The sequence below is a fragment of the Citrus clementina genome, unplaced genomic scaffold, assembly GCF_000493195.1.
Source record: "Citrus clementina cultivar Clemenules unplaced genomic scaffold, Citrus_clementina_v1.0 scaffold_9, whole genome shotgun sequence".
In the NCBI taxonomy this organism is placed as follows: Eukaryota; Viridiplantae; Streptophyta; class Magnoliopsida; order Sapindales; family Rutaceae; genus Citrus; species Citrus x clementina.
In genome coordinates, this window is record NW_006261964.1 from 26,266,551 (window position 1) to 26,287,121 (window position 20,571).

General features: G+C 35.5%; 5 protein-coding genes across 6 annotated transcripts; all 5 read right to left on the reverse strand.

Annotated features, from left to right (window-relative positions):
• Positions 1-1,975: 1,975 nt before the first annotated feature.
• On the reverse strand, positions 1,976-3,226 carry LOC18032877 (F-box protein At5g07610). Its single transcript, XM_024188231.1, has 2 exons — positions 2,563-3,226; positions 1,976-2,451 (listed from the first exon to the last, which is right to left on the reverse strand). Exons 1-2 carry the CDS (start codon positions 3,224-3,226, stop codon positions 1,976-1,978), a joined length of 1,140 nt encoding a protein of 379 aa, XP_024043999.1.
• Positions 3,227-4,522: 1,296 nt separating this feature from the next.
• LOC18031361 (F-box protein At5g07610) lies at positions 4,523-5,865 on the reverse strand. Its single transcript, XM_006421481.2, has one exon. The coding sequence runs from the start codon at positions 5,804-5,806 to the stop codon at positions 4,583-4,585; it is 1,224 nt and encodes a 407-aa protein (XP_006421544.1). The 5' UTR covers positions 5,807-5,865; the 3' UTR covers positions 4,523-4,582.
• Positions 5,866-7,872: 2,007 nt separating this feature from the next.
• On the reverse strand, positions 7,873-9,502 carry LOC18031284 (F-box protein At5g07610). Its single transcript, XM_006421482.2, has 2 exons — positions 9,479-9,502; positions 7,873-9,380 (listed from the first exon to the last, which is right to left on the reverse strand). Exon 2 carries the CDS (start codon positions 9,219-9,221, stop codon positions 8,007-8,009), a length of 1,215 nt encoding a protein of 404 aa, XP_006421545.1. The 5' UTR covers positions 9,222-9,380; positions 9,479-9,502; the 3' UTR covers positions 7,873-8,006.
• Positions 9,503-9,544: 42 nt separating this feature from the next.
• Positions 9,545-12,781, reverse strand: LOC18032781 (putative pentatricopeptide repeat-containing protein At1g56570). The gene is made up of 2 exons (XM_006421483.2): positions 12,527-12,781; positions 9,545-12,412 (listed from the first exon to the last, which is right to left on the reverse strand). The coding sequence occupies exons 1-2, from the start codon at positions 12,599-12,601 to the stop codon at positions 10,199-10,201; spliced, it is 2,289 nt and encodes a 762-aa protein (XP_006421546.1). The 5' UTR covers positions 12,602-12,781; the 3' UTR covers positions 9,545-10,198.
• A 1,055-nt stretch (positions 12,782-13,836) lies between these two features.
• Positions 13,837-17,333, reverse strand: LOC18031460 (ubiquinol-cytochrome-c reductase complex assembly factor 1). Of its 2 annotated transcripts, none has more exons than XM_024192131.1 (7): positions 16,939-17,333; positions 16,633-16,846; positions 16,294-16,460; positions 15,542-15,666; positions 15,238-15,298; positions 14,769-14,817; positions 13,837-14,211 (listed from the first exon to the last, which is right to left on the reverse strand). In XM_024192131.1, exons 1-7 carry the CDS (start codon positions 17,083-17,085, stop codon positions 14,135-14,137), a joined length of 840 nt encoding a protein of 279 aa, XP_024047899.1. In that variant the 5' UTR covers positions 17,086-17,333; the 3' UTR covers positions 13,837-14,134. The 2 variants fall into 2 exon arrangements, with proteins under 2 accessions (XP_024047899.1, XP_006421547.1); XM_006421484.2 differs by having other exon boundaries at positions 16,936-17,333.
• Positions 17,334-20,571: the final 3,238 nt, after the last annotated feature.

Consider the following 20,571-nt stretch of genomic DNA (forward strand, 5'->3'; position numbering starts at 1 on the left):
TTTTCTTAAGAAATTTATCTTTCTAAAAACTAGACATGTAGGGGTTATTGATTAATTTTTATTTATTTATAATATTTGACTTTGTTTTAAATTTTATATGGATTTTCGAAGCTGATACTATTGCACTGGAAAACTGCGATTCCAGCAAAGCGACCAGATTCACAAAATTATTTGTACTATCAAATGAACTCGAAAACTTCTGAAATTTTATATGGAAGTTAATATATTTGTCTAGTATTTTCAGTTTTAATTTCATAATTTTCTGATTAGTATCTGATTTTATAAAATTCTCAGAACCCGTTTTGTTCGGTTAAGGTACTGTGAAACAGTTTCGAATTTGTCAGGAAATAAATAATTTTGAAAATGTTTTTGGTATTGGTTCCTCTTGAAAATTTTACATGAGGTACCCATGGATGTCCAGAATAGTTCCGTAGAATATTAAGTTATTCTAATTTCTAAATTAAGAGTTAAAAAAATTCTGAGAATCAGATTAGTACGGATATGAATTAGAAAATCAGATTCTTAGAATAATTTATTGATAATTATCATTGGAGTTAGAGATTTCTTTTCCTTTTGCTAATTGAATAAGAGAATAATAGACTCATGTTTCTTTTAAGTTTATTTTTGTTATGAGCAAATACAAGATATAACTATCAATAACTTATTCTAAGAATCTGATTTTCTAATTCATACCTATACTAGTCTGATTCTTAGAATTTTAACACGTAATCCAAAAATCAGAATGACATAATATTTTACGAAACTATTATGGACATCCATGGGTACCTCATGTAAAATTTTGAAGAGGATCCATTACCAAAAACATTTTCAAAACTATTTATTTTTTGACAAATTCGAAACTGTTTCACAGTACCTTAGCCAAACAAAAAAGTTATGAGATTTTTATAAAATCAGATATTAATCAGAAAATTATGAAATTAAAACTGGAAATACTAGACAAATATATTAACTCTCATATAAAATTTCAGAAGTTTTTGAGTTCATTTGATAGTACAAATAATTTTGTGAATCTGGTCTCTTTGCTGGAATCACAGTTTTCCAGTGCAATAGTGTCAGCTTCGAAAATCCATATAAAATTGAAAACAAGTCAAATCTTATGAAACAAAATTTAATCAATAAGCCCTACATGTCTAGTTTTCAGAAAGATAAAGTTGTTAGGAAAAATCGTTCAGAAAATATATGTTTGAATTCTAGACACTCATGCTGTCCAGAATTGTTCAATGTACTTAATGCACCAAGGATTGATTAATACGACTCAAAATAATTCAGAGCTCTAAACAGAACCTAAACACATCCTAAATCATGTATTATGATCTGTAACAATATAAAATCATGTCAATTCAAACCCTGGATAGAGAGTAGAGAGATTAGAAAACTTATGGAGAATAAGGAGAGTAAACTTACCAATCGCTTTGATTTTCTCATAAACAAGGTTTGAATCCTAAGATTTGGGTAAGAGCGTAATGAACAGTAGAGAAAAAGAAGAAACGTTGTGGACTTAGGGTTATGGAAGAGGGAAAAATATAAATTTATAGGGAGTTTTAAGAAACCCTATTAAATTTAAAAAAATAACCCTTTTCTAAAAAATTACCCCATGAATAACCCTATTTATAAGGGCAATAATGCCATGTATAAATTCCATTAAAACAAAATAAAATAATAGAAATTTGGGCGTTACAATCTACAGGTTCACAGGTTCCTCAGCATAAAGAAAGACTATAAAGCAATCAGGTTGCAAATGCATCTCTTACTTTGAGGTCAATCTTCATTAGGATTTTCTGAACAAATTTGGGGTAGTAGGGGATTCAGGAGATTTTTCAGGATAACAAACAGATTGATCATCAGTTTTTGTGGATCGACAAACATCTTAAAGTTCAAGACTTGAACACTACTAAAGGAGATTAATGAAAAAAATAATGGCCTAAGGTGGCCGCTCTATTGAGCTTATGCATCATCAAACACAAGCAAGACTCTCAGTGTATTGAAAAGCATCAAACCATCGAAACTGCAATGCACTTTCATCTTCAGCTTGATTACCAGCTGGAGCGACATCGTGAAGCTTCTTGAATGTCCTGTCCTTCAAATTATAACGCACTGCTTTCTTAGGCAAATGCAACACCAAATATGAGTCATCATCATTCTCTTCCCTGACAACACACAGTATCGAATACCCATAATAATGCAAGTCTTCAGGATCAAGATAAGTCCTAATCATTTCAGGAAATACATATGTAACACCACCAAGATCAACACGGTACTTCACAAACCAACCTGAGTAGTCTGTCTTCATTTCATAAACATTGAATAGAGCAGTGCAGGGACCATAAATTTCAATAAGATGCAAATGGCCTCTAGATTCTCCGAAATACTGATGCCTCCTCTCTTCCCATTCATCAGGAATAGGAGGCATCGGCATTTCTCTTAGTTTCTCTTGATCAACATCGAAATATAATGAACTGCCATGAGTACTAACCCAGTGAATGGCACCATTCCAAAATACACCACCTCTGAAATTTATAACACTTGGTGCTGTGAAAGAACCTCCAGATAGTCTCCAGGGCCCCGTTTTGGATGAGTAAATCTCTATCTGATAATGGCCATCACGCAAAGAATCACAATTTCTCACACAAATGACTTTATAATGAGCTGATTTTGAAGGATCAAACGCTAAGTTAACACCAAAAATCAATCTGAAAATTCCTCTATCAACATGAAGGCGAGGAAGTATGGTGTACTGCTTGTTAGTAGGATTGTAAACGTAGTAGATGCGGCGAGGCTGATATGCTCGAGAACTGCTACATAACAACAGACCGTTGCAAGATTGCAGGACTTTGATCCCATATGAATCATTAACGAAAGTGAGAGATTTGAAGGGAGCGCGAGAGGGATTGGATTCAAGGTTGATGAATTCATACTCAGGATTATTGACGCGCAAAGTGAAACGGCGGACGAAGAGGCCTGAGATGAGTTTACGGACGAGGCGCAGGCGGTGGGAGAAGATGGGGTTGGAGATGAGGGAGAGCCAGTGTTTGGATACTGCTTTGAATTTGAGCAGGGATTTGATTGGGAGACAAAGAAGTATTTCAGTTAAAAGGTCATCATTGTTGATGATTGTTTCGACTGATGCTGAAGCTTGGTAATGGTGATTGGAGGAGGAGGTGATAGTTATGGTTAAGTTTCTTTTGGCTCGTTTAGTGGGAGGCATGGTGAGGAATATGTCTGGTTTGAAGTAGAAATTGAATTATATTTATAAGTTCTTTAATCTGCTGGTGTCAAAAGTCAAAACTACTAGGGGGAAGATTGTGCAGTAAGCCAGTGGCTGTGGATTCTGCAGCAAGCTAAAGCCTCTTGTGTTTATACAGAATCTAGACCGAGTCTTTTGGTTACATTTGCTTGTTTTCCATTGTTTATTCAAATGAAAATGACCAAACCTCTTGGAAGCTGTCAAGATTCTCATTTCTTGTTTTCTTTTCTTTGAATCTTCAACCATAAGTTCCTGTTTGCACTTTACAATCTATTGACTTTTTTCAAGGTCAATTGTGACATCGTCATAGCGTATTGAGAAATCTTCAGCAAAAAAATAACCCCATTCCTCAAATGTATGGATAAAAGACGAGGAAGTTATGAGAGCTAAAAAAAAAAAAAGATAAAAGCATCTGTTCACCCCACCAAATATTCAAAATACTCAAAGATGGCAGGTAGCAGAAAGAAGTTTAAAAAGTTGCCATTGTTGAACATAAATCCTGATCACTTACACGAACCATGTCAAGTATTTACTTTTAGCATCATGTAACCAACTTGACTATCTTTTTTTTTTTTTTTTAACTCTTTTTTAATGCTCCTTGAGCTTCAATTACACTGATGTACGACTGATGCTATAGTAGAAGCAAACTCTTGGATGTTCTTAGGCTAGAAGAAAAGCTCTGTTCCAGAATTGTCAACAAGCACTGTAAAAAGACAAAGTAATGTGTTTGGAAAGAAAGAAAAAAGAGAGGAAAACAAAGAGTGAAACAGAGAGAAATATTAAGAGAATGAGAAGAAATTTGTTATGAACATTTCATTAATTGTTCGAGAAGATACAGAGCTTGATATTTATACAAGATTGAATAACTAACTCAGCTAACCACTACCAATAGAAGTTTGACAGCTGTACAGCTTAGAACAACCTGAAACTAAACTTACAACAACCTGATGCCAAGCTGGCAAATACACACACACTGATCACTAATCTATTAAGCTGAGCTTACAATAATCAACAGCTTCATCTCGAGCACTCTAGAACTTGCTGGAACAATCTGGAATATACTCTAACAATCATATAGGTTTCTTCTGCGAGAAGGAAAAAATGACATCTGGATGATGACAATGAACCACAAACACTCTCTGATTTCAAGCAAAATTTTGGATTGAAAAGATTTCCAGGATTACAAACACATTGATTATCACCTTAATTTGTATTTTGAGAAACATACATGTTCAAATTCAAGCCTGAAACCAATGCAAGAAGAATAGAAAAATCCATAATGGCATAGACCAATAACCTTTTTGACCGGAGACATCATCAAACACTAGCAAGACTCTTATGGTATTGAAAAGCACCAAACCATCGATATTGCAATGAGCTTGCATCTACAGCTTGGCTTCCATTTGAAGCAACATCAAGAACTTCCTTCAAAGTGTTATCCTTGAGATCATAATGCACTACCTTATTAGGCAAGTGCAATAACATGTATGAGTCGTCATCATTCTCTTCCCTTACAACTCCTAGTATTGAATACTCATAATAGTCCAAGTCTTGTGGATCACGGTAAGTCCTAATCATCTCAGGAAATGCAGCTGTAACCCCACCAAGATCAACATGATACTTCACGAACCAACCAGAATAGTCTGTCCTCATTTCGTAGACTATGAAGGGAGAGGCACCATAAAAATCAATAAGATGCAAATGGCCTCCAGACTCTCCGAAGTATTGATAAATCCCCCTATCCCATCCGTCAGGAATAGGAGGCATTGGCATTTCTTTTACTTTCTCTTTGTCAACATCAAAATATAAGGAAGTTTCAGAAGAGCTTTCCCAATTAATGGCACCATTCCAAAATACCCCAGTATTGAAATTTATACCACTAGGTGCAGGTAAAGTACCTCCATATAATCTCCAGTCACCTGTTTCTGATGAGTAAATCTCCATATGAAGCTGGCCATCAAGAAAAGAATCACAAGCTCCTACATATACGACTTTGTAATAAGATGATTTCGAAGGATCAAATGCTAAGTTAACGCCTAAAATTGATCTAGAGACTCCTCCACCAACGGGGGGTTGAGGAAGTAGCCTGTATTGATTAGTACTAGGATTGCAAATATAGTAGTTGCCGTGTCCACCGCTGCATAATAATAGACCATTACAAGATTGCAAGATTTGGATCCCATATGAATCATTAACAAAGGTAAGAGTTCTGAAGGGAGGACTAGAGGGCTTGGAATCAAGGTTGATGAAGTCATATTCAGGATTATTGACTTTTAGAGCTACACGATCAACAAAGAGGCCCGTGATTGGTTTACGAATGAGACTTAGGCGGCGGCAGAAGACAGGATTGGAGATGAGGGAGAGCCAGTGTTTGGATACGGATTTGAATTTGAGCAGGGATTTGATTGGAAGGCAAATAAGTATTTCAGTTAAAAGGTCATCCAAGTTCGCAATCACTTCAGACGGTGATTGCTGATAATTTTGAGAAGAGGAGGTGAATCTTATGATTGAGTTTGTGATGGTTGTTATGGTTGATGGCATGGTGAGAAAATTAAGGGTGGATTTTTGCTTGCCTTTGTTTTCTAGAGAAGTGGAAATATTTTTATATGACCTCCGCCGCTGACTCAGACCAAGCACTAAAAGAAATCTTATCTTTGAAGTCAAGTCTGCCTTCCACAGCTAAAGCAAGCTAAAGCCTCTTGCTAGCAGTATTGTTGACTGTATAAACAAATACAGAATCTTGACCGAGTCATTACTTGTTTTTCATTTTTCATTCAAATGGAAATGATCAAACCTCTTGGAAGCTGTCAACATTCTCATTTTCATTTTGCATTTTTTTTTTAAATCTTCAACAAAAAGTGCCTGTTAATAATCTATTCTCTTTTTTCAAGGCCAATTGTGAAAAGTCATAGCGTATTGAGCAATCTTCAGCAGCAAAAGACAACCTCACTCCTCAAATGTATGGAAAAAACAGAAGGCAGTAAGAGTAAAAAGATAATTAGATAAAAGCATCTATTCATCCCCACCAAATAGTCAATTTGCTGAACAGGAAATCCCGATCACTTATGAACCATGCAAGCAATTACTTTTAGCATCATACAACCAATTTGATTTTTTTTTTTTTCTGATGTTCTGTGAGCTTCAGTTACATTGAAACAATGAAACTCTCCTAGCACTTTCGTATATCGGTGTCAAAATTACCAAAGCAATCATCAAATCACAGTGGTATATGAGAATTGAAATTAATTACTCAAAAACTGAGAAAGATTTGCAAAATTTTTCCGATTGGAGGTGTTGATTGTTTGGGGGCGAAAATTTCACCACGTCATGTGTTATAAGGGTAGGCTCTTTCTCGATTGAAATTAAATTGGACTTGATTGGAAATTTAAGCTTAGTAGTCTGTGATCGGCTTGATTTTGTTGTATGGTCTGAAGAGTAAAGTTTAAAAATATATTCAAGTATTGGTGTGACCTAAATAAACTCTTATTACAACTTTGACTCTAGTTGTTGTTTAGATTTAGGCTTAAACAATAATGACACCTGTTGTGATAGTGATGTAGGAGTAAAGTACAATAGTGAATAATGAAGAATCGGTAACTTAATATTAATGTTCTACAATTGCTATAGTCTAAAAAGTTTAATTAGGGAAAATTTGAGAAAATAGAATATATTTTGGAAAATGAATATTGAAATGTGGTTGAAAACTATTTAAGGTACTGTTTTGGAATTTTTTTTTTTTGAAGAATTCTGAAAAATGTTTTCTAGAAATGTTCTTGGAAGAATATTAAATTTTTTCTCAAAAATTATATTTGGAATAATACTGAAAGTTTTTTAAAAATTATTTTTGAAATATATTCAGATTGAATGTAGAAAATATATTTTTGAAGAAAATATATTTTTGAAGAAAAATTAGTTTTTGAAAATGCTCTTAACTAACTTTTAATTCTCTTTTGGATTGCTTAACTAAAAGAATGGATGGATGCCTGAATGACTTGTGAAGCTTGCTATTTACAGGCTTCATTTCTTCATTTGCATTTAGTTTATGCGTGCTTGTATTTAAATTTAATGCATACTTAGTCATTTATGTTTTCAGTTTCATAAACATTGTTTTAATTGTCATCTAGGCCGACTTTCAGCTTTGCATTGATTTGCATGCATGCTTAGCCATTTTTGTTAACAATTTTATAAATATTGTATTAATTGTTACCCATACCTATTGACTTTCAAGTTTTTACCTTTACATTGATTTCCATGCATGCTTAGCCATTTTTGTTAATAATTTTATAAAAATTGTTTTAATTGTTAGCCATAATTTGACCTCATAGATTGGACTGGGTCTTTAGGACTAGAATCGATTTTGTAGGTGATAACATTGATTAAACTGAAGTACAACAGACCTCATGGGCTTTGAGGTTCGTCATCTAAAATGGCTAATAGTACAAGCAAAATCGTGGATGTTCTTAGGCTAGAAGAAAAGTTCAGTTCCTGAATTGTCAACAAGCTCAAAGGTTTCTCCAGCGTGAAGAAAAAACGACATCTTGACGATTACAATGAACCACTAAGACTTTGATTTCAAGCAAAATTTTGGATTGAAAAGATTTCGAGGATTACAACCAGATTGATTATCACCTTAATTTGTATTTTGACAGAACATGTTGAATTTCAAGCCTGAAACCAATACAAGGATAATAGCTAAATCCATATTGGCCTAAATTAACAATCTTTTTGAGCAGAGATATCATCAAACACAAGCAAGACATTGATAGTACTGAAAAGCACCAAACCATCGATACTGCAATGAACTTGCATCTGCAGCTTGGTTGCCATCTGAAGCAACATCAAGAAGGTTCTTGTAAGTCTTATCCTTGAGATCATAATGCACTACCTTATTAGGCAGGTGCAACAACAAATATGAGTCATCGTCATTCTCCTCACCTACAACACCTAATAGCGAATACCCATAGTAGTGCAAGTCGTCTGGATCAAGATAAGTCCTAATCATCTCAGGAAATGCAGCTGCAACCCCACCCAGATCAACATGATGCTTCACAAACCAACCGGAATAGTCTGTCCTCATTTCATATACTATGAAGGGAGAGGCACCGCAAAAATCAATAAGAAGTAAATGGCCTCCAGACTCTCCAAAGTATTGATAAATCCCGCTATCCCATCCATCAGGAACAGGAGGCATTGGCATTTCCTGCAGTTTCTCTTGATCAATGTCAAAATATAAAGAAATTTCAGAAGAACTTACCCAATTAATGGCACCATTCCAGAATACACCAGTATTGAAATTTATACCACTTGGTGCTGTTAAAGTACCTCCATATCTCCAGTCACTTGTTTCTGATGAGTAAATCTCCATATGAAGCTGGCCACCAAGAAAAGAATCACAAGCTCCTACATAGATGACTTTGTGATCAGATGATTTTGAAGGATCAAATGCTAAGTTAACACCAAAAATTGATCTAGAAACTCCTCTGCCAATGCGGGGTTGAGGAAGTATCCTGTATTGCTTAGTAGTAGGATCATAAAAATAGTAGTTGCTGTGTCCACTGCTACATAGTAATAGACCATTACAAGATTGCAGGATTTGGTTCCCATATGAAGTATTAACAAAGGTGAGAGTTCTGAAGGGAGGACTAGAGGGATTGGAATCAAGGTTGATGAAGTCATACTCAGGATTACTGACTTGGAGAGCAAAATGATGATAAAAAAGGCCTGTGATTGGTTTACGAATAAGACTTAGGCGGTGGCAGAAGACAGGGTTGGAGATGAGGGAGAGCCAGTGTTTGGATACAGATTTGAATTTGAGCAGCAATTTGATTGGAATACAAAGAAGTATTTCAGTTAAAAGGTCATCCAAGTTCCCAGTCACTTCTGGTGATTGTTGATAATTGTGAGACGAGGAGAAGGTTATGTTTGAGTTTGATTTGGTTCCTATGGTTGATAGCATAGTGGGAAAATTAAGAGTGAATTGTTCTTGGCTTTGTTTTCTAGAGAAATGAAAATATTTTTATAGGTCAGAGTTCAATCAAATGGGAAGATTTTGCGGCAAGCCAGTTGCTGTTAATTCTCAAGTACGCTAAATCCTCTAGCTAGCCATAAGGTTTTCCTGTAAAAACAAATACAAAAGCCAATTAGTCACAATAAATTTTTTATTGTTTTTCCATTTTTCAACTAATACTCATTGTTTATTTAAACAAAACCAACCAAACTTCGTGCAAGCTGAGCCTGTCAAGATTCCAATTTTTTTTTTTCCAAAATCCTTTACTCCCCTCCAATGAATGACATACGTCCCTGTATCACATAAACATACGTCCCTGTATCACATAACAAGCTTTTCTCTTTTATCTGGGTCAACTGTGACATAGCCCTAGAATATTGGCCCGGTCTAGTAAGTGCTTGCTCTGATCATCCGTGATAGCAACATGAAGTGGCTTTATGCTTGTTGGTATGACCTCCATTGCAGACTCAGGGCAAGCACTCAACAAATCTTATAATTAAAAATCAATTCTTCCTTCAAAGCTGCTGCATACAAAGGTATCCTCCTACCTTTGTCCTTTAAAAGGCACGTCTCTGGATTACTGTATACAAGCAGTCTCCCTGTGGCCAGGTGCATTGAAGTGTAGCCTTCATGGTTTAAGTCATGAACAAATTCAGGATTTCCCACCGGTATCTGACCCACAGTTTGTTTATTACCTGACTTAGCTGTAGTGTGCAAAGGATCCTCTGATAAATTTGTGCCCAAAATCTTCATATCTTCTTGACAATATAAATTTCAGCTCCACATCGATAACATAACAAAAAACTTCTGATGACTTGGTAATGATAAGAAAAGGAGGTGGTAATAGTCAATTTGAGCGGAGTGTGGAGCTGATCAAACTATTTTCAATGCCTTTTTGTAATTGAATAATCTCATATATTTATGCTTTACAATGCAACATCCAAGTCCGGTGCATAACCCACGGACTTGAACTTCTCCTTTAACTCTTCTAACGTGGCATAAATATCCTCTTTTTGCGGATGTTGTTGATCACTTGCATAAAATTTATGAACTCTACCTTCTACAGAAATCCAGCTACATCCCGGTTCCTTTTTTACTCCCTGCTCTTTCATTTCTTCTCTCAGAGTAAGTCCATCTTCATAACTCCCGGTCTCAATATATGTGTTGGATAACAGAACATAGGTAGCTGGGTCGGGTCTAACTGAAAGGACTTTCTGTGCAGCAATTTCACCTAACTCAGCATTACCATGAACTCTACATGCTCCCAACAAGGTCTGCCAGATCATTTCGCTTGGCTCAATTGGCATCTGTCTTATAAACTCCATCGCGTCATCCAAGCGACCCACACGACCAAATAGATCAACAATACAAGCATAATGTTCCATCACTGGCACCAGACCAAATTTTTCCTGCATTTGTTGAAAATGGTGCAGGCCTTCCTCTACCAGTCCTCCATGGCTGCAAGCAAACAGAACACAGAGAAAGGTAACAGAGTTAGGCTTCACACCCAACTGTTCCATTCTTCTAAAGAGTTGAAGGGCATTTTCCGAGAGACCGTGCTGGGCATAACCCGATATTATAGCTGTCCATGAAACAGTATCAGGGTTGGAAATCCTTTCAAATATCATCACTGCCTCACTTATATTGCCACATTTGGCATACATGTCCAACAAAGCACTTTCTATGCACTTGTCAGTGTCCAACCCAGTCTTGAAACAAAGACTCTGAACTTGCCGACCAAAATCTAGAAAACAAAGGCCAGCACAAGATACAAGAACACTGGAAATTGTGAACTGGTTAGGACTAAATTCTTCCTCCCTCATTTGGGAAAAAATCGCAAGTGCTTCCTCCCATTCAGAACATTGAGAGTGAGCAGTCACAAGAGTTGTCCAAGACACCATATCTCTCTCCCCCATCCTGTCAAAAACCTTCCTTACATCTTCAAGAGCCCCACATTTGGCATAGGCATCAGCAATTGCATTGTAAACACTTACAACCAGCACATCACTTCCAGACTTTAGAACAATCCCATGAACTGCCTTCCCTAACTGCAAATACTTCAACGCGGCAATTGCATTGAATAAGCTACAATATGTATAAACATCTGCTTTTATATTTTTCTGGCACATTCTCACATAGAGCTCTAAAACTTCTTGGCCATACCCATTTTGAGAATAACCAGAAATCATTGCATTCCACAGCACATTCTCTCCAGAATTAATTAAAATGGAATCGAAAACAGCTCTTGCATCACACAGAGACCCACATTTCGAGTACATATCAATGAAAGCAGTTTCCACTTCCACATTAGAGTCCATGCCCAACTTAGAGGCAAAAGACTGAAGCTCTTTCCCCTTGTCAACATCACGTAACTGCCCAATAGCTTTTGAAACACCAATGATTGTCAACATATTCGGTGTGACTCCTTCACTCTTCATGAGAAGAAAATGATCGAATGCTTCTGAGTGAAGTCCATTTGATGTAAACCCCGAAATCATTGCATTCCAAGAAACTTCATTATGTTCCGTCATGGTGTTAAACATCTTATGGGAATCCTCAACTCTACCCAACTTAGCATACATGTTGAGAAGAGATGTAGTAACAACAGTATGAGAAGCAAAGCCTTTTATAATTATCTGTGCATGCACCATCTTACCCAATTCAACACAATTTAAACCAATACACGTCTGCAAAATTGCAGAATATGCAAAATTATCAGGCAAAACCCCGGAATTAAGCATTTGACAAAAGAATTTATACCCATCAATGAAAGAACCATTTTCTGTCGACCCAACAATCATGACAGTCCAAGAGAAAATATTTCTTTGTGACATTTTATCAAACACCCGAAAAGCAGCATCAAAATCAGAACACTTTGAGTAAGCATGAGCTATATGATTCAACAAGATTAACAAGTCTTTGTCCGAAAAATCGGATTTTAACACAAACCCGTGAAGGGATTTAGCTAGTTCCAAAGATCCTTTATTTGTAGAGTCACGTAGGAGGTCGATTAATGGCTGGATTTGAGATTTTCTTTGAGGTTCGTTAGCTTCTGTTAAAATGGGAAATTTAGTTTTAATGGCCACATTTAGTTTCTGGGTAGTTTGAGAATGAAAAGCCACGGCAGTTGAACTTCTACTCTGCAAGAACAATTTGGTGTTAGAATTATTACTTCTGCGAGGAAATAAAAAAGTTGACAAATTTTTACTTAAAAGCAACGATAACGCATGGAGATGGAAATAAGAGTTTCTTACTTTGAAATTAGAAATTGGATTTGGAGTTGAGAATTCAGACAAGTTAGAAAATTGAAGGTTGAAGGAGAGAATCATTGTTTGTTGCCTGTTAACTAGAAAGGGCTATATCCGTTCATGCACCATTTCTAAAATTCATCCATGCATTCGCACAAAGAAAACATTTAGTTTTATCTTGAATTTCTCTGGTACTGTCTTATTGACATGGTTGACGAGTAACAACTCAGACATATGTCGATGAACAGGAAAAATTTGTGGTGCAACTGTATTACCGTATTACAGTTGCATTCAGTCGGATGTCAATGGATCCCACTTTAAGTGGATCCAACGACTTTTGTTAAAAATAGTTAAAAAAGGAAAATCTTAGGGGAGGTATCCGTATATTATCACAATTTTGTTTCCGTTTGTGTAATTATCAGTAAACACAGCCACTTCATGAAAAAATAATTACGGAAAATTCACATTATTCTCTAAATATTCAAATAAAAGTAATGTTTAGACAATATATCAATTAATTTTCGTTCAAGTAATTCTCTTGACCATCTTTGGCTTTAATTATATTGTTAATTTAACCATTTACCATTGTGGTAGATGATGATCATAATAATAATAATTTAATTGATTAATTGTCTAATTTTTTTTATTTGAAATTGTTAAACTAATGTGATTTTTTTTAAACTGGAGGTGGGTACCACCCTTTTAAAGGAAAAATCAAAAATTAAAAATTAAAACAACTAATCTAATTGATAACATTAATCAATCAATATTGTAACATTTTCTATTTTCCTATATATTATGATTTCCAAATAATACCTATGGTAAAAACATAGATGGATATATTACTAAGTCATAGGATTTAATAAAACACACACGTTATTAAATTATATGACTAAACACGCTATTAAACTATAGACTTTTAAAGTGAATTGAACATTAATTTTATTGAATTATATGTCGTCATAACATATCTACATTAAAAAAATAAAATAATAAAATCATAACATATCTACATTAAAAAATAAAATAATAAAATAAAGACGCCGCAACTGATAATTTTTATGGATAGATATTCCTTCAAAGAAGACTTCATTGTGCTTCTTATAAAGCACTTTCACTGCATAATATATCATACAAAAAAAACACTCATTAAAATTTTGTAAAAAAGAAATCAACAAACAAGCGTTGCAAGGATTTTTACGCAGCCGTCGCTGCCAGGAATTAGCTCTCCGTAAGATTTGAAACGAAAAGAAAAGAACTGATGGAAACCTTCTCAAAACAGGAAAATCCGGGTGAAATCAAATTCCTCTTATCACTTTTTGACATGAATAACATTATTAACTGCTTTATTACTTATCACAGAATTCAACGTATATCGTTAAGCAACCAAGCATAAACGTAGATCCAATGACAGCAGCAAGCCATAAAATCACTTTTTCTGTAAATCAAATGACTATAAGATATCAAAAAAATTGTTTCTGACGACGATGCACTTGCTTTACAAAACTCAACTGAGAGAAACAATTGATTTTTTTGCTCTTCTGTCGTGAGAAGATGCTTTCAATATCAACTCTCCTATATGCATAAAAAGATTCTCAGTTTCCACCTTCTGCTTCACCTTCTAACCGGACCAAATGATGTATTCTCCAATGGAGTGAACATGAAATTCCCAGAAAACATAGCTTCTTTGTCTGCCAAATAAATGACCAGCTTTCTCAAATTAATATACTAACCGCAGGTTCAGAAATTCAAATAGCATCATATTTAAATTTTAAACATTGAAAATCCCAAGTTCCCAACAGAAAACCCAAGATCATATATTCACAAAGTGACAAAAATAATTCAACATTCCTAAACTCAGGATGTTATTGAACCCTGTAGAGAAGACAGTTCAAGAGTCAATAAAATTGTTTTGATTCTTAACAATGAAAAAATAGAATAATTAACCAAAACAGACTATACATTTTTTTGCAGAGTAGAAATAAGATAAATGACTGTTATCAATCACCAATTAAAGAAAATTCAAAGCAATAATCATATTTAACCCTCCTTTTACTCTCTTTTCTGGCAAGCAACCCATTGGACAAAGAGGAAAGGTAAAGAGAATTGTCATATCATATGCCTAGGAAGTGATTGCATATTGTCAATTAGATGAGCAAACATAAATCATAGCATGGAGCAAAATACTGTAGTTTAACTACATAATCACAACCCATGAACAAACGGGAAAAAAAGAAGGGTAGTGTACCAGTTAAGGACAGGCAACTCACTTCTCGACGGACATACCTCGTCATTGCCTGCAGATATAAGCAAAAAGGTTAATTTATGCTATGGCTTTGATTTAGAAGAAAAATAACTACAAGATATTTGAAAAATAATGGACAAAGAGAAAGAGAAACAATTAAAAAGATGAAGTTCTTTCTCAACCCTCTTCTGTATTCATGATCTATACCACAATGCTCAACAGAGTATGCATCAATTGTGAGGAAGGCAGAACAGCTCCATGTGTAAAAGAAATAGTTCATGGTACATCACATTAACATAACAGTAAGGGGCCGAAACATGACTTCTTCATGGCAATTGACAAAGAAACATTCATCCACGTATTGCAGAGGAGCTGTTAAATCTAATGCAGAAATGACATCTCTCCAAACATAGGAGATTCATAATTTTCTCTGACAAAACACAGTAGTGACAAAACAAAGTTGAGAACATGCCTGGACTGCCCGTAATGCAGCATCGTCTGGCTTTGATGAGCCATCGTCAGAGAAGATATTCCTGCAACAGAAACATTTCCAGTATTATTAAAAAGAGAAAATATAACACACATGGTCAATATATAAGTTCTTCTGAATAGGCAGAGAATAAGAGCGTATGGCCAATCCCAAGTCACAATCCAATTATGAACATCAAGCCGACTCTGAACTCCTGAACTGTCCTTTTATTTACCACAAAACGTACCCTAGGGAATATACCTTTTTTCACAATGATTTAGTTAGGCAGGGCTGCAGAAAGTCTCACCTCCAAATCACATTTTGTAGTTCATCCTGTTTAGCCTCTGGTAGCAAGGCAGCATCAAAGGCAACGATATTTCCATAGAATATCTTTTCCAGTTCCTTCATCCATTTTGACAACAGTAAGTTTACCTGCCATTGCATAGACCAATAAGTAACAAGTGTGGTAGAGACTATTAAATGATGAAAACGACATTTGCAATCTTGTCCAAAACTACTAAGTTTAATAGACGCCATCTGAAAGAACAGCAATTTTCCTAGCCTCCTATCTCTGTACATACAAACATTGGTGGCCCACTAATGAATGACAAGATATGGAAACAGCAAACCAGCTTTGATTCTAGTTGGGAATACAATATGACCTGACAATATATGCCCACTGATGATTGATGAGACTGAAAACATCAGATTAGCTTTAGAGCCTACTCGGAACTACAACATCATCCCGACAGAGGCATACTGATAAAAGACACAGATATAAACCTATTGTCTACTGTCTCATATGTACAAATGATCAATACTAAAGCTTTTACAGTGATCAACATAAAACACTAAGACAATATCTAAATCAGGCAATTTGTAGTTTTTACACAAACCACAAAAAGTGACCTAATTGGTAGAGTAAATAAATGCCTAGGCTAATGGAGAGCTCAAGAGTGCTTTCTTTCAATATTCTTTTACTAAATTACATAAAATAGATAGGTCCAAAGCAAATTCTAAGTAGGAAATATATAAAGGTCAAAGATAACGATCACAAACCCCAGCTTTAGATACTCTCATCTCCACGTCATGATTGTAAATCTCATACAGATATTGACCAAGCTCAACACCTTCCTTTCCCTCTTCTTTCAAGCGACGTAAACAAAACCACATATGAAGAACAAGCAGCGAGAATGTCATTCTAAAGGTCTTCTCCAAGTTAAACACTGCACCAAAACAGAGAACAATAATGTACCCCTTTACAGTTTATATAAATCTCAAAATACACAACCACGCGGTATACTAATTAACATGTTAGGACCTTAACATATTAAGGCCTCTAGCTAATAATACATTTACTTTTAGCAGATGAACATTAGCATGAGAGCAAGGACTAACCATCATAAATGGCGGGTTTATCAACTTGAGAAACGACTCGTTTGTAAATCACATTTGCGCCGCGAATAGACTTGCTTTGTTTACTATAAAATAACATGAGCTTCAGGATAAAACGTTTTATGCCCTCGTACTTTGGCTCATCCACTCTGAGAGGAGAGTCCAGCGCCAAAGCCAACGACGCAGGTTTAGACCAAAACATTTTATCCAAACTCACCTGCCAATAAGAACCCCCAAATTAAGAAACACAATAAAAATTTAAACTTCAAGTGATCAACTAAATGGCAAAAGCTGTAATTTCAATACCACCGGTTGTTTCGTAGGACGAGGAGCAGGTTCCACAGAAGCAGCAGCAGCAGTGGCCATAGCGTAGCTTTGGCGCGAAATGGCGTGGAAATCATTTCTCTGTGTTATGGAATTTAGTGACCTGACTGCTCTGCACCATCTTGGCAACATCTTCAGTTCAGAAACTACGTCGTTTCAGAGATAAATTTAAGTAAATTAGAATTTAGAAAGTGTAAAAGAAGTAGACTTTAAAGATCTGCCATTTCGTTAAGTTTTCACTATGAAGCTCTGGCTGTGATGAAATCTCGCTGTTGCTGTTTCTAAGCCCTAAACCCTTTGAGCTCTCGAGGAGAGTGGGAGAGCTCAGCAGATCTAACGGCGGACAAACGACCAAGGACTCTAGTCTTGCTTGCACTATATTTATCCACGTCAGCTAGTTTCGAAGCTAATATTAATTAAAGGAAAATGATGTTTGCCCCGTGTCAAATTCCGAAAATGAAACGCACCGTTTTTATTAACCCGTAAAACGCACCGTTTTGCTAAGCCCCTTTCCTTTATCGATTAAGTGCAGCACATCCATTCGAAGTCCTCAATCCACAATCAGTAATAAATTCTGATTCTTTTCAAATCGGAAGGGAGCCCTCCAGAAGGTCAATTCCATGATATAATTAGATTGATGGAAGATATGACAAAGCAGCAAAAAAATGTGGAGAAGGAATGAGTTGCAGCTCTACTTTGGGTGATATGGAATGCTAGGAATAAGTGGCTTTTTGAAGGGAAACAAGAGGCTCCAGCCAGATTAGTAGCAAGAGCTAAATCAATTGTGGAGTCTTTTAAAAATGCCAGCCAGTATGATGGGTTAAGGCCAAATCAGAAAAGGGAGGGTAAGGAAAACCAGGGGCATTCTCTTCCAAATGGGTGGCTAAAGGTAAATGTAGATGCTGCAGTGAACGCTGAGAAACAAGTAGCTGGGCTGGGGGTGGTAATAACAGACGGGAACCAAAATTGTATAACTGTTGCCATTAACACTTCTAGATACTTTGGCAACGTGGCAATGGCTGAAGCTGCAGTTGTGAAATGGGGATTGCAGGTTGCTTTGAGAGTGGGGGGAACCTCTGTGTTGCTTGAATCGGACTGTCATGAAGTAGTAGAGATTATAAATAACAGAGACAGCAGTATGATGGAAATCTTTTGAGTGATCTCTGAAATTCTGGAAATTAAGAAGAGTTTTCAGAATTTCAAAGCTCAACACACACATAGATCTTGAGGGGTTTTGCAGTTGGGGTTATGTAGTTGAGTTTTGTGGTGAAGTGAAAAATCGATAGAGAAAGATGAGTTTTATGTTTCTTTATTACAAGAGAAAGCTGAGTTTGATACAGAACTGGAATGCTCAAGCAAAACGACGTTGTTTTAAGAAAAATTGAAACGACCCAAAAAACTAACAAAACGACGTCATTTTATTAAAGCTTCATGGCTTGACCCGGGGTTTGACCCGGGGCATCTATCAGCGCCCATTAGTCAAATCTCACTGTTTTTTTTTCCAACATCTCCAACCTCAAAATTAATGAAATAATCTTGAGGTAGTTCTAATAGGCTTTTGACATTCAAATCATTACACGTAATTTATTAATTTTTTAACCTAATTGAATAAAGATAATTTTGGGTTTATATAATATATGTAAACAAATACAGGGGTGAATTAACTTCTCTAGGGGAAGTAGTATAATGCCAAAGATGAGTCCTCCTCCTATGGACCTGGTGCGTGCGTGCGTGCTTCAGTTTGACATGACATATACCTAATGAAAATGTTACATATGTACAATGATAATTGTAAAGTAATCAGTTATTCTAGTTGATCTCACGATTATTCTTATCTGTGCCTTAGTGTTCCGAGTCTCTTCTATTTTGTCACAAGTTCTCTAAACAACATCTATCATCACAACTTTTGCTCAATGCATTTGTAATAACTACACTCTAAGTCACAAGTACTATAGTTGCACTCCACCACGTGCGAAGTACTAAGCATTAAGCCAGAAGTGACAAATTTACGAAAACAGCCAAAAAAAAAAAAGTAAGGAGAACAACATAAAATTTTTCAAGGGAAGGCCAACACATGACTGTTTCTGCCAAATATCCGAGCAAATACTGTGAAGGTAGAAGAAACCGGATGGAACAACTGTAATCAAAATCTCTTCGTCATTGATTAGGTAAATGGTGGCATATTTTCAATTGTTGTATGTTGTAAAATTAAATCGAAAATCAATAATGTCTGAGCATCTTGTATGGTTGTAGGAAATGTTGATTTGTCTTAAGTTTATAATGTTATTATGTGTAAGTTGAATTAATTGCGAATAATTTTGTTTGTTGATATTTCTGCAACACCAATGGATGAGCATTCCCTAAATACGAAACAAAACGACCAAACCCGATCTCGAAATTCCCAATTTCACAAACCAAAAAGAACCCTACAACTGTGAAGTCTTAACAGCCACAACGTAAGTATTGTGCATGCTATTGAAGAGGAAATGTAATTAGTTGGGAAATGGATGGTGCAATTGGTTACCTGAATTGTTTTAAAATTTTGTGAATTATTTATAGAGATAATAATGAGTGTTGTAAATTTAATTTGCAGAGCTGAAATAGTAGTGTTGAAGAACTTGTGTGTCTTGTCGTGGAGAAGAGCATTCCTGATATTATAGGTATATGATTGTTCGTTTAACTTTGTTTTATTTTGTTATTCTCAGGATTCTAAACAATAACATTAGTAGTGACTGTGCATCTTTTATTATGATTCTTTTAAGGTAAACAAATTATATTAATATTCTTGAAACTTTGTACAATGTTTACTGAGTGCATATTAATTTAATGTTGCTGCAATAATCCATTTCCTTCATAAAGCATTTTCTTGGTTATCAACTTTCACTAAGGCATTTTCTGAATGCTTAGTCTGTTAGCAGGTTTATTTGAGTATAATGCCTAAGAAAACCTCGGGGGATGATAATAATACTGAGTTTTCATTTAGGGTTGAGGGTACAAGTGGTTTTAATAGATTTTGTGCAGAGTTGAAAAGTTAGTAGTTTAGGTGATGACATGTTTCATGTGAGAATAACTTCTCTGGATGAACTAATTATACTTTTGGAGTTTTGGCATAGCCTTTTAAAAGTTCGATTAATTAAAATACATAGTGGGACTTTGGTTTTTGTGATGGTACAATATGTTTCCAACTCTGATAAAATTTGAAATTAAATGATATAACGTTTTCCTTCAAACTCCTTATTGATCATACGTTGTTAAGGTTTCGCTAAAAGTTGTGTTAAATAGATCTGAAAGAGAATTGAAATGGATTGTCCTAGATTCCTGTAAAGAATGGTCCCAATAAATTGAGAGTGAGGATGCTTGTAAATTCAAGTAAAAAAGATGGTGGGGAAGAGATTGACATAGTCTACCACATGAAACTTACTTCAGAAGGAATGCTATCACTCTTCAGGGTCTGTCAATAGTATGCTACTAAAGGTAAGATGAAGTTTTATAAGGTTGGTCATAAATATGACACTAAGGTTTATACATGCAATTAATTCATGATTAGGTGCTTTTTTGCTTAGCAAATGTTGTTTTTAATTATTTATATGTAATTTTTTTTTTGTGAGGGGACATGGA

Bases quoted from the DNA above. Each gene is read 5' to 3' on its own strand.
- LOC18032877 (XM_024188231.1), bottom strand. From the start codon at position 3,226: ATGCCTCCCACTAAACGAGCCAAAAGAAACTTAACCATAACTATCACC. The intron at 2,452-2,562 runs GTTCTTTCACAG...ATGTTGATCAAG, and splicing joins GCCCTGGAGACTATCTGGAG to AGAAACTAAGAGAAATGCCG.
- LOC18031361 (XM_006421481.2), bottom strand. From the start codon at position 5,806: ATGCCATCAACCATAACAACCATCACAAACTCAATCATAAGATTCACC.
- LOC18031284 (XM_006421482.2), bottom strand. From the start codon at position 9,221: ATGCTATCAACCATAGGAACCAAATCAAACTCAAACATAACCTTCTCC.
- LOC18032781 (XM_006421483.2), bottom strand. From the start codon at position 12,601: ATGATTCTCTCCTTCAACCTTCAATTTTCTAACTTGTCTGAATTCTCA. The intron at 12,413-12,526 runs GTAAGAAACTCT...TTGTTCTTGCAG, and splicing joins ATCCAATTTCTAATTTCAAA to AGTAGAAGTTCAACTGCCGT.
- LOC18031460 (XM_006421484.2), bottom strand. From the start codon at position 17,085: ATGTTGCCAAGATGGTGCAGAGCAGTCAGGTCACTAAATTCCATAACA. The intron at 16,847-16,935 runs GTATTGAAATTA...TCTTATTGGCAG, and splicing joins GTCCTACGAAACAACCGGTG to GTGAGTTTGGATAAAATGTT. The intron at 14,818-15,237 runs GCATGTTCTCAA...TTATATCTGCAG, and splicing joins CTGCATTACGGGCAGTCCAG to GCAATGACGAGGTATGTCCG.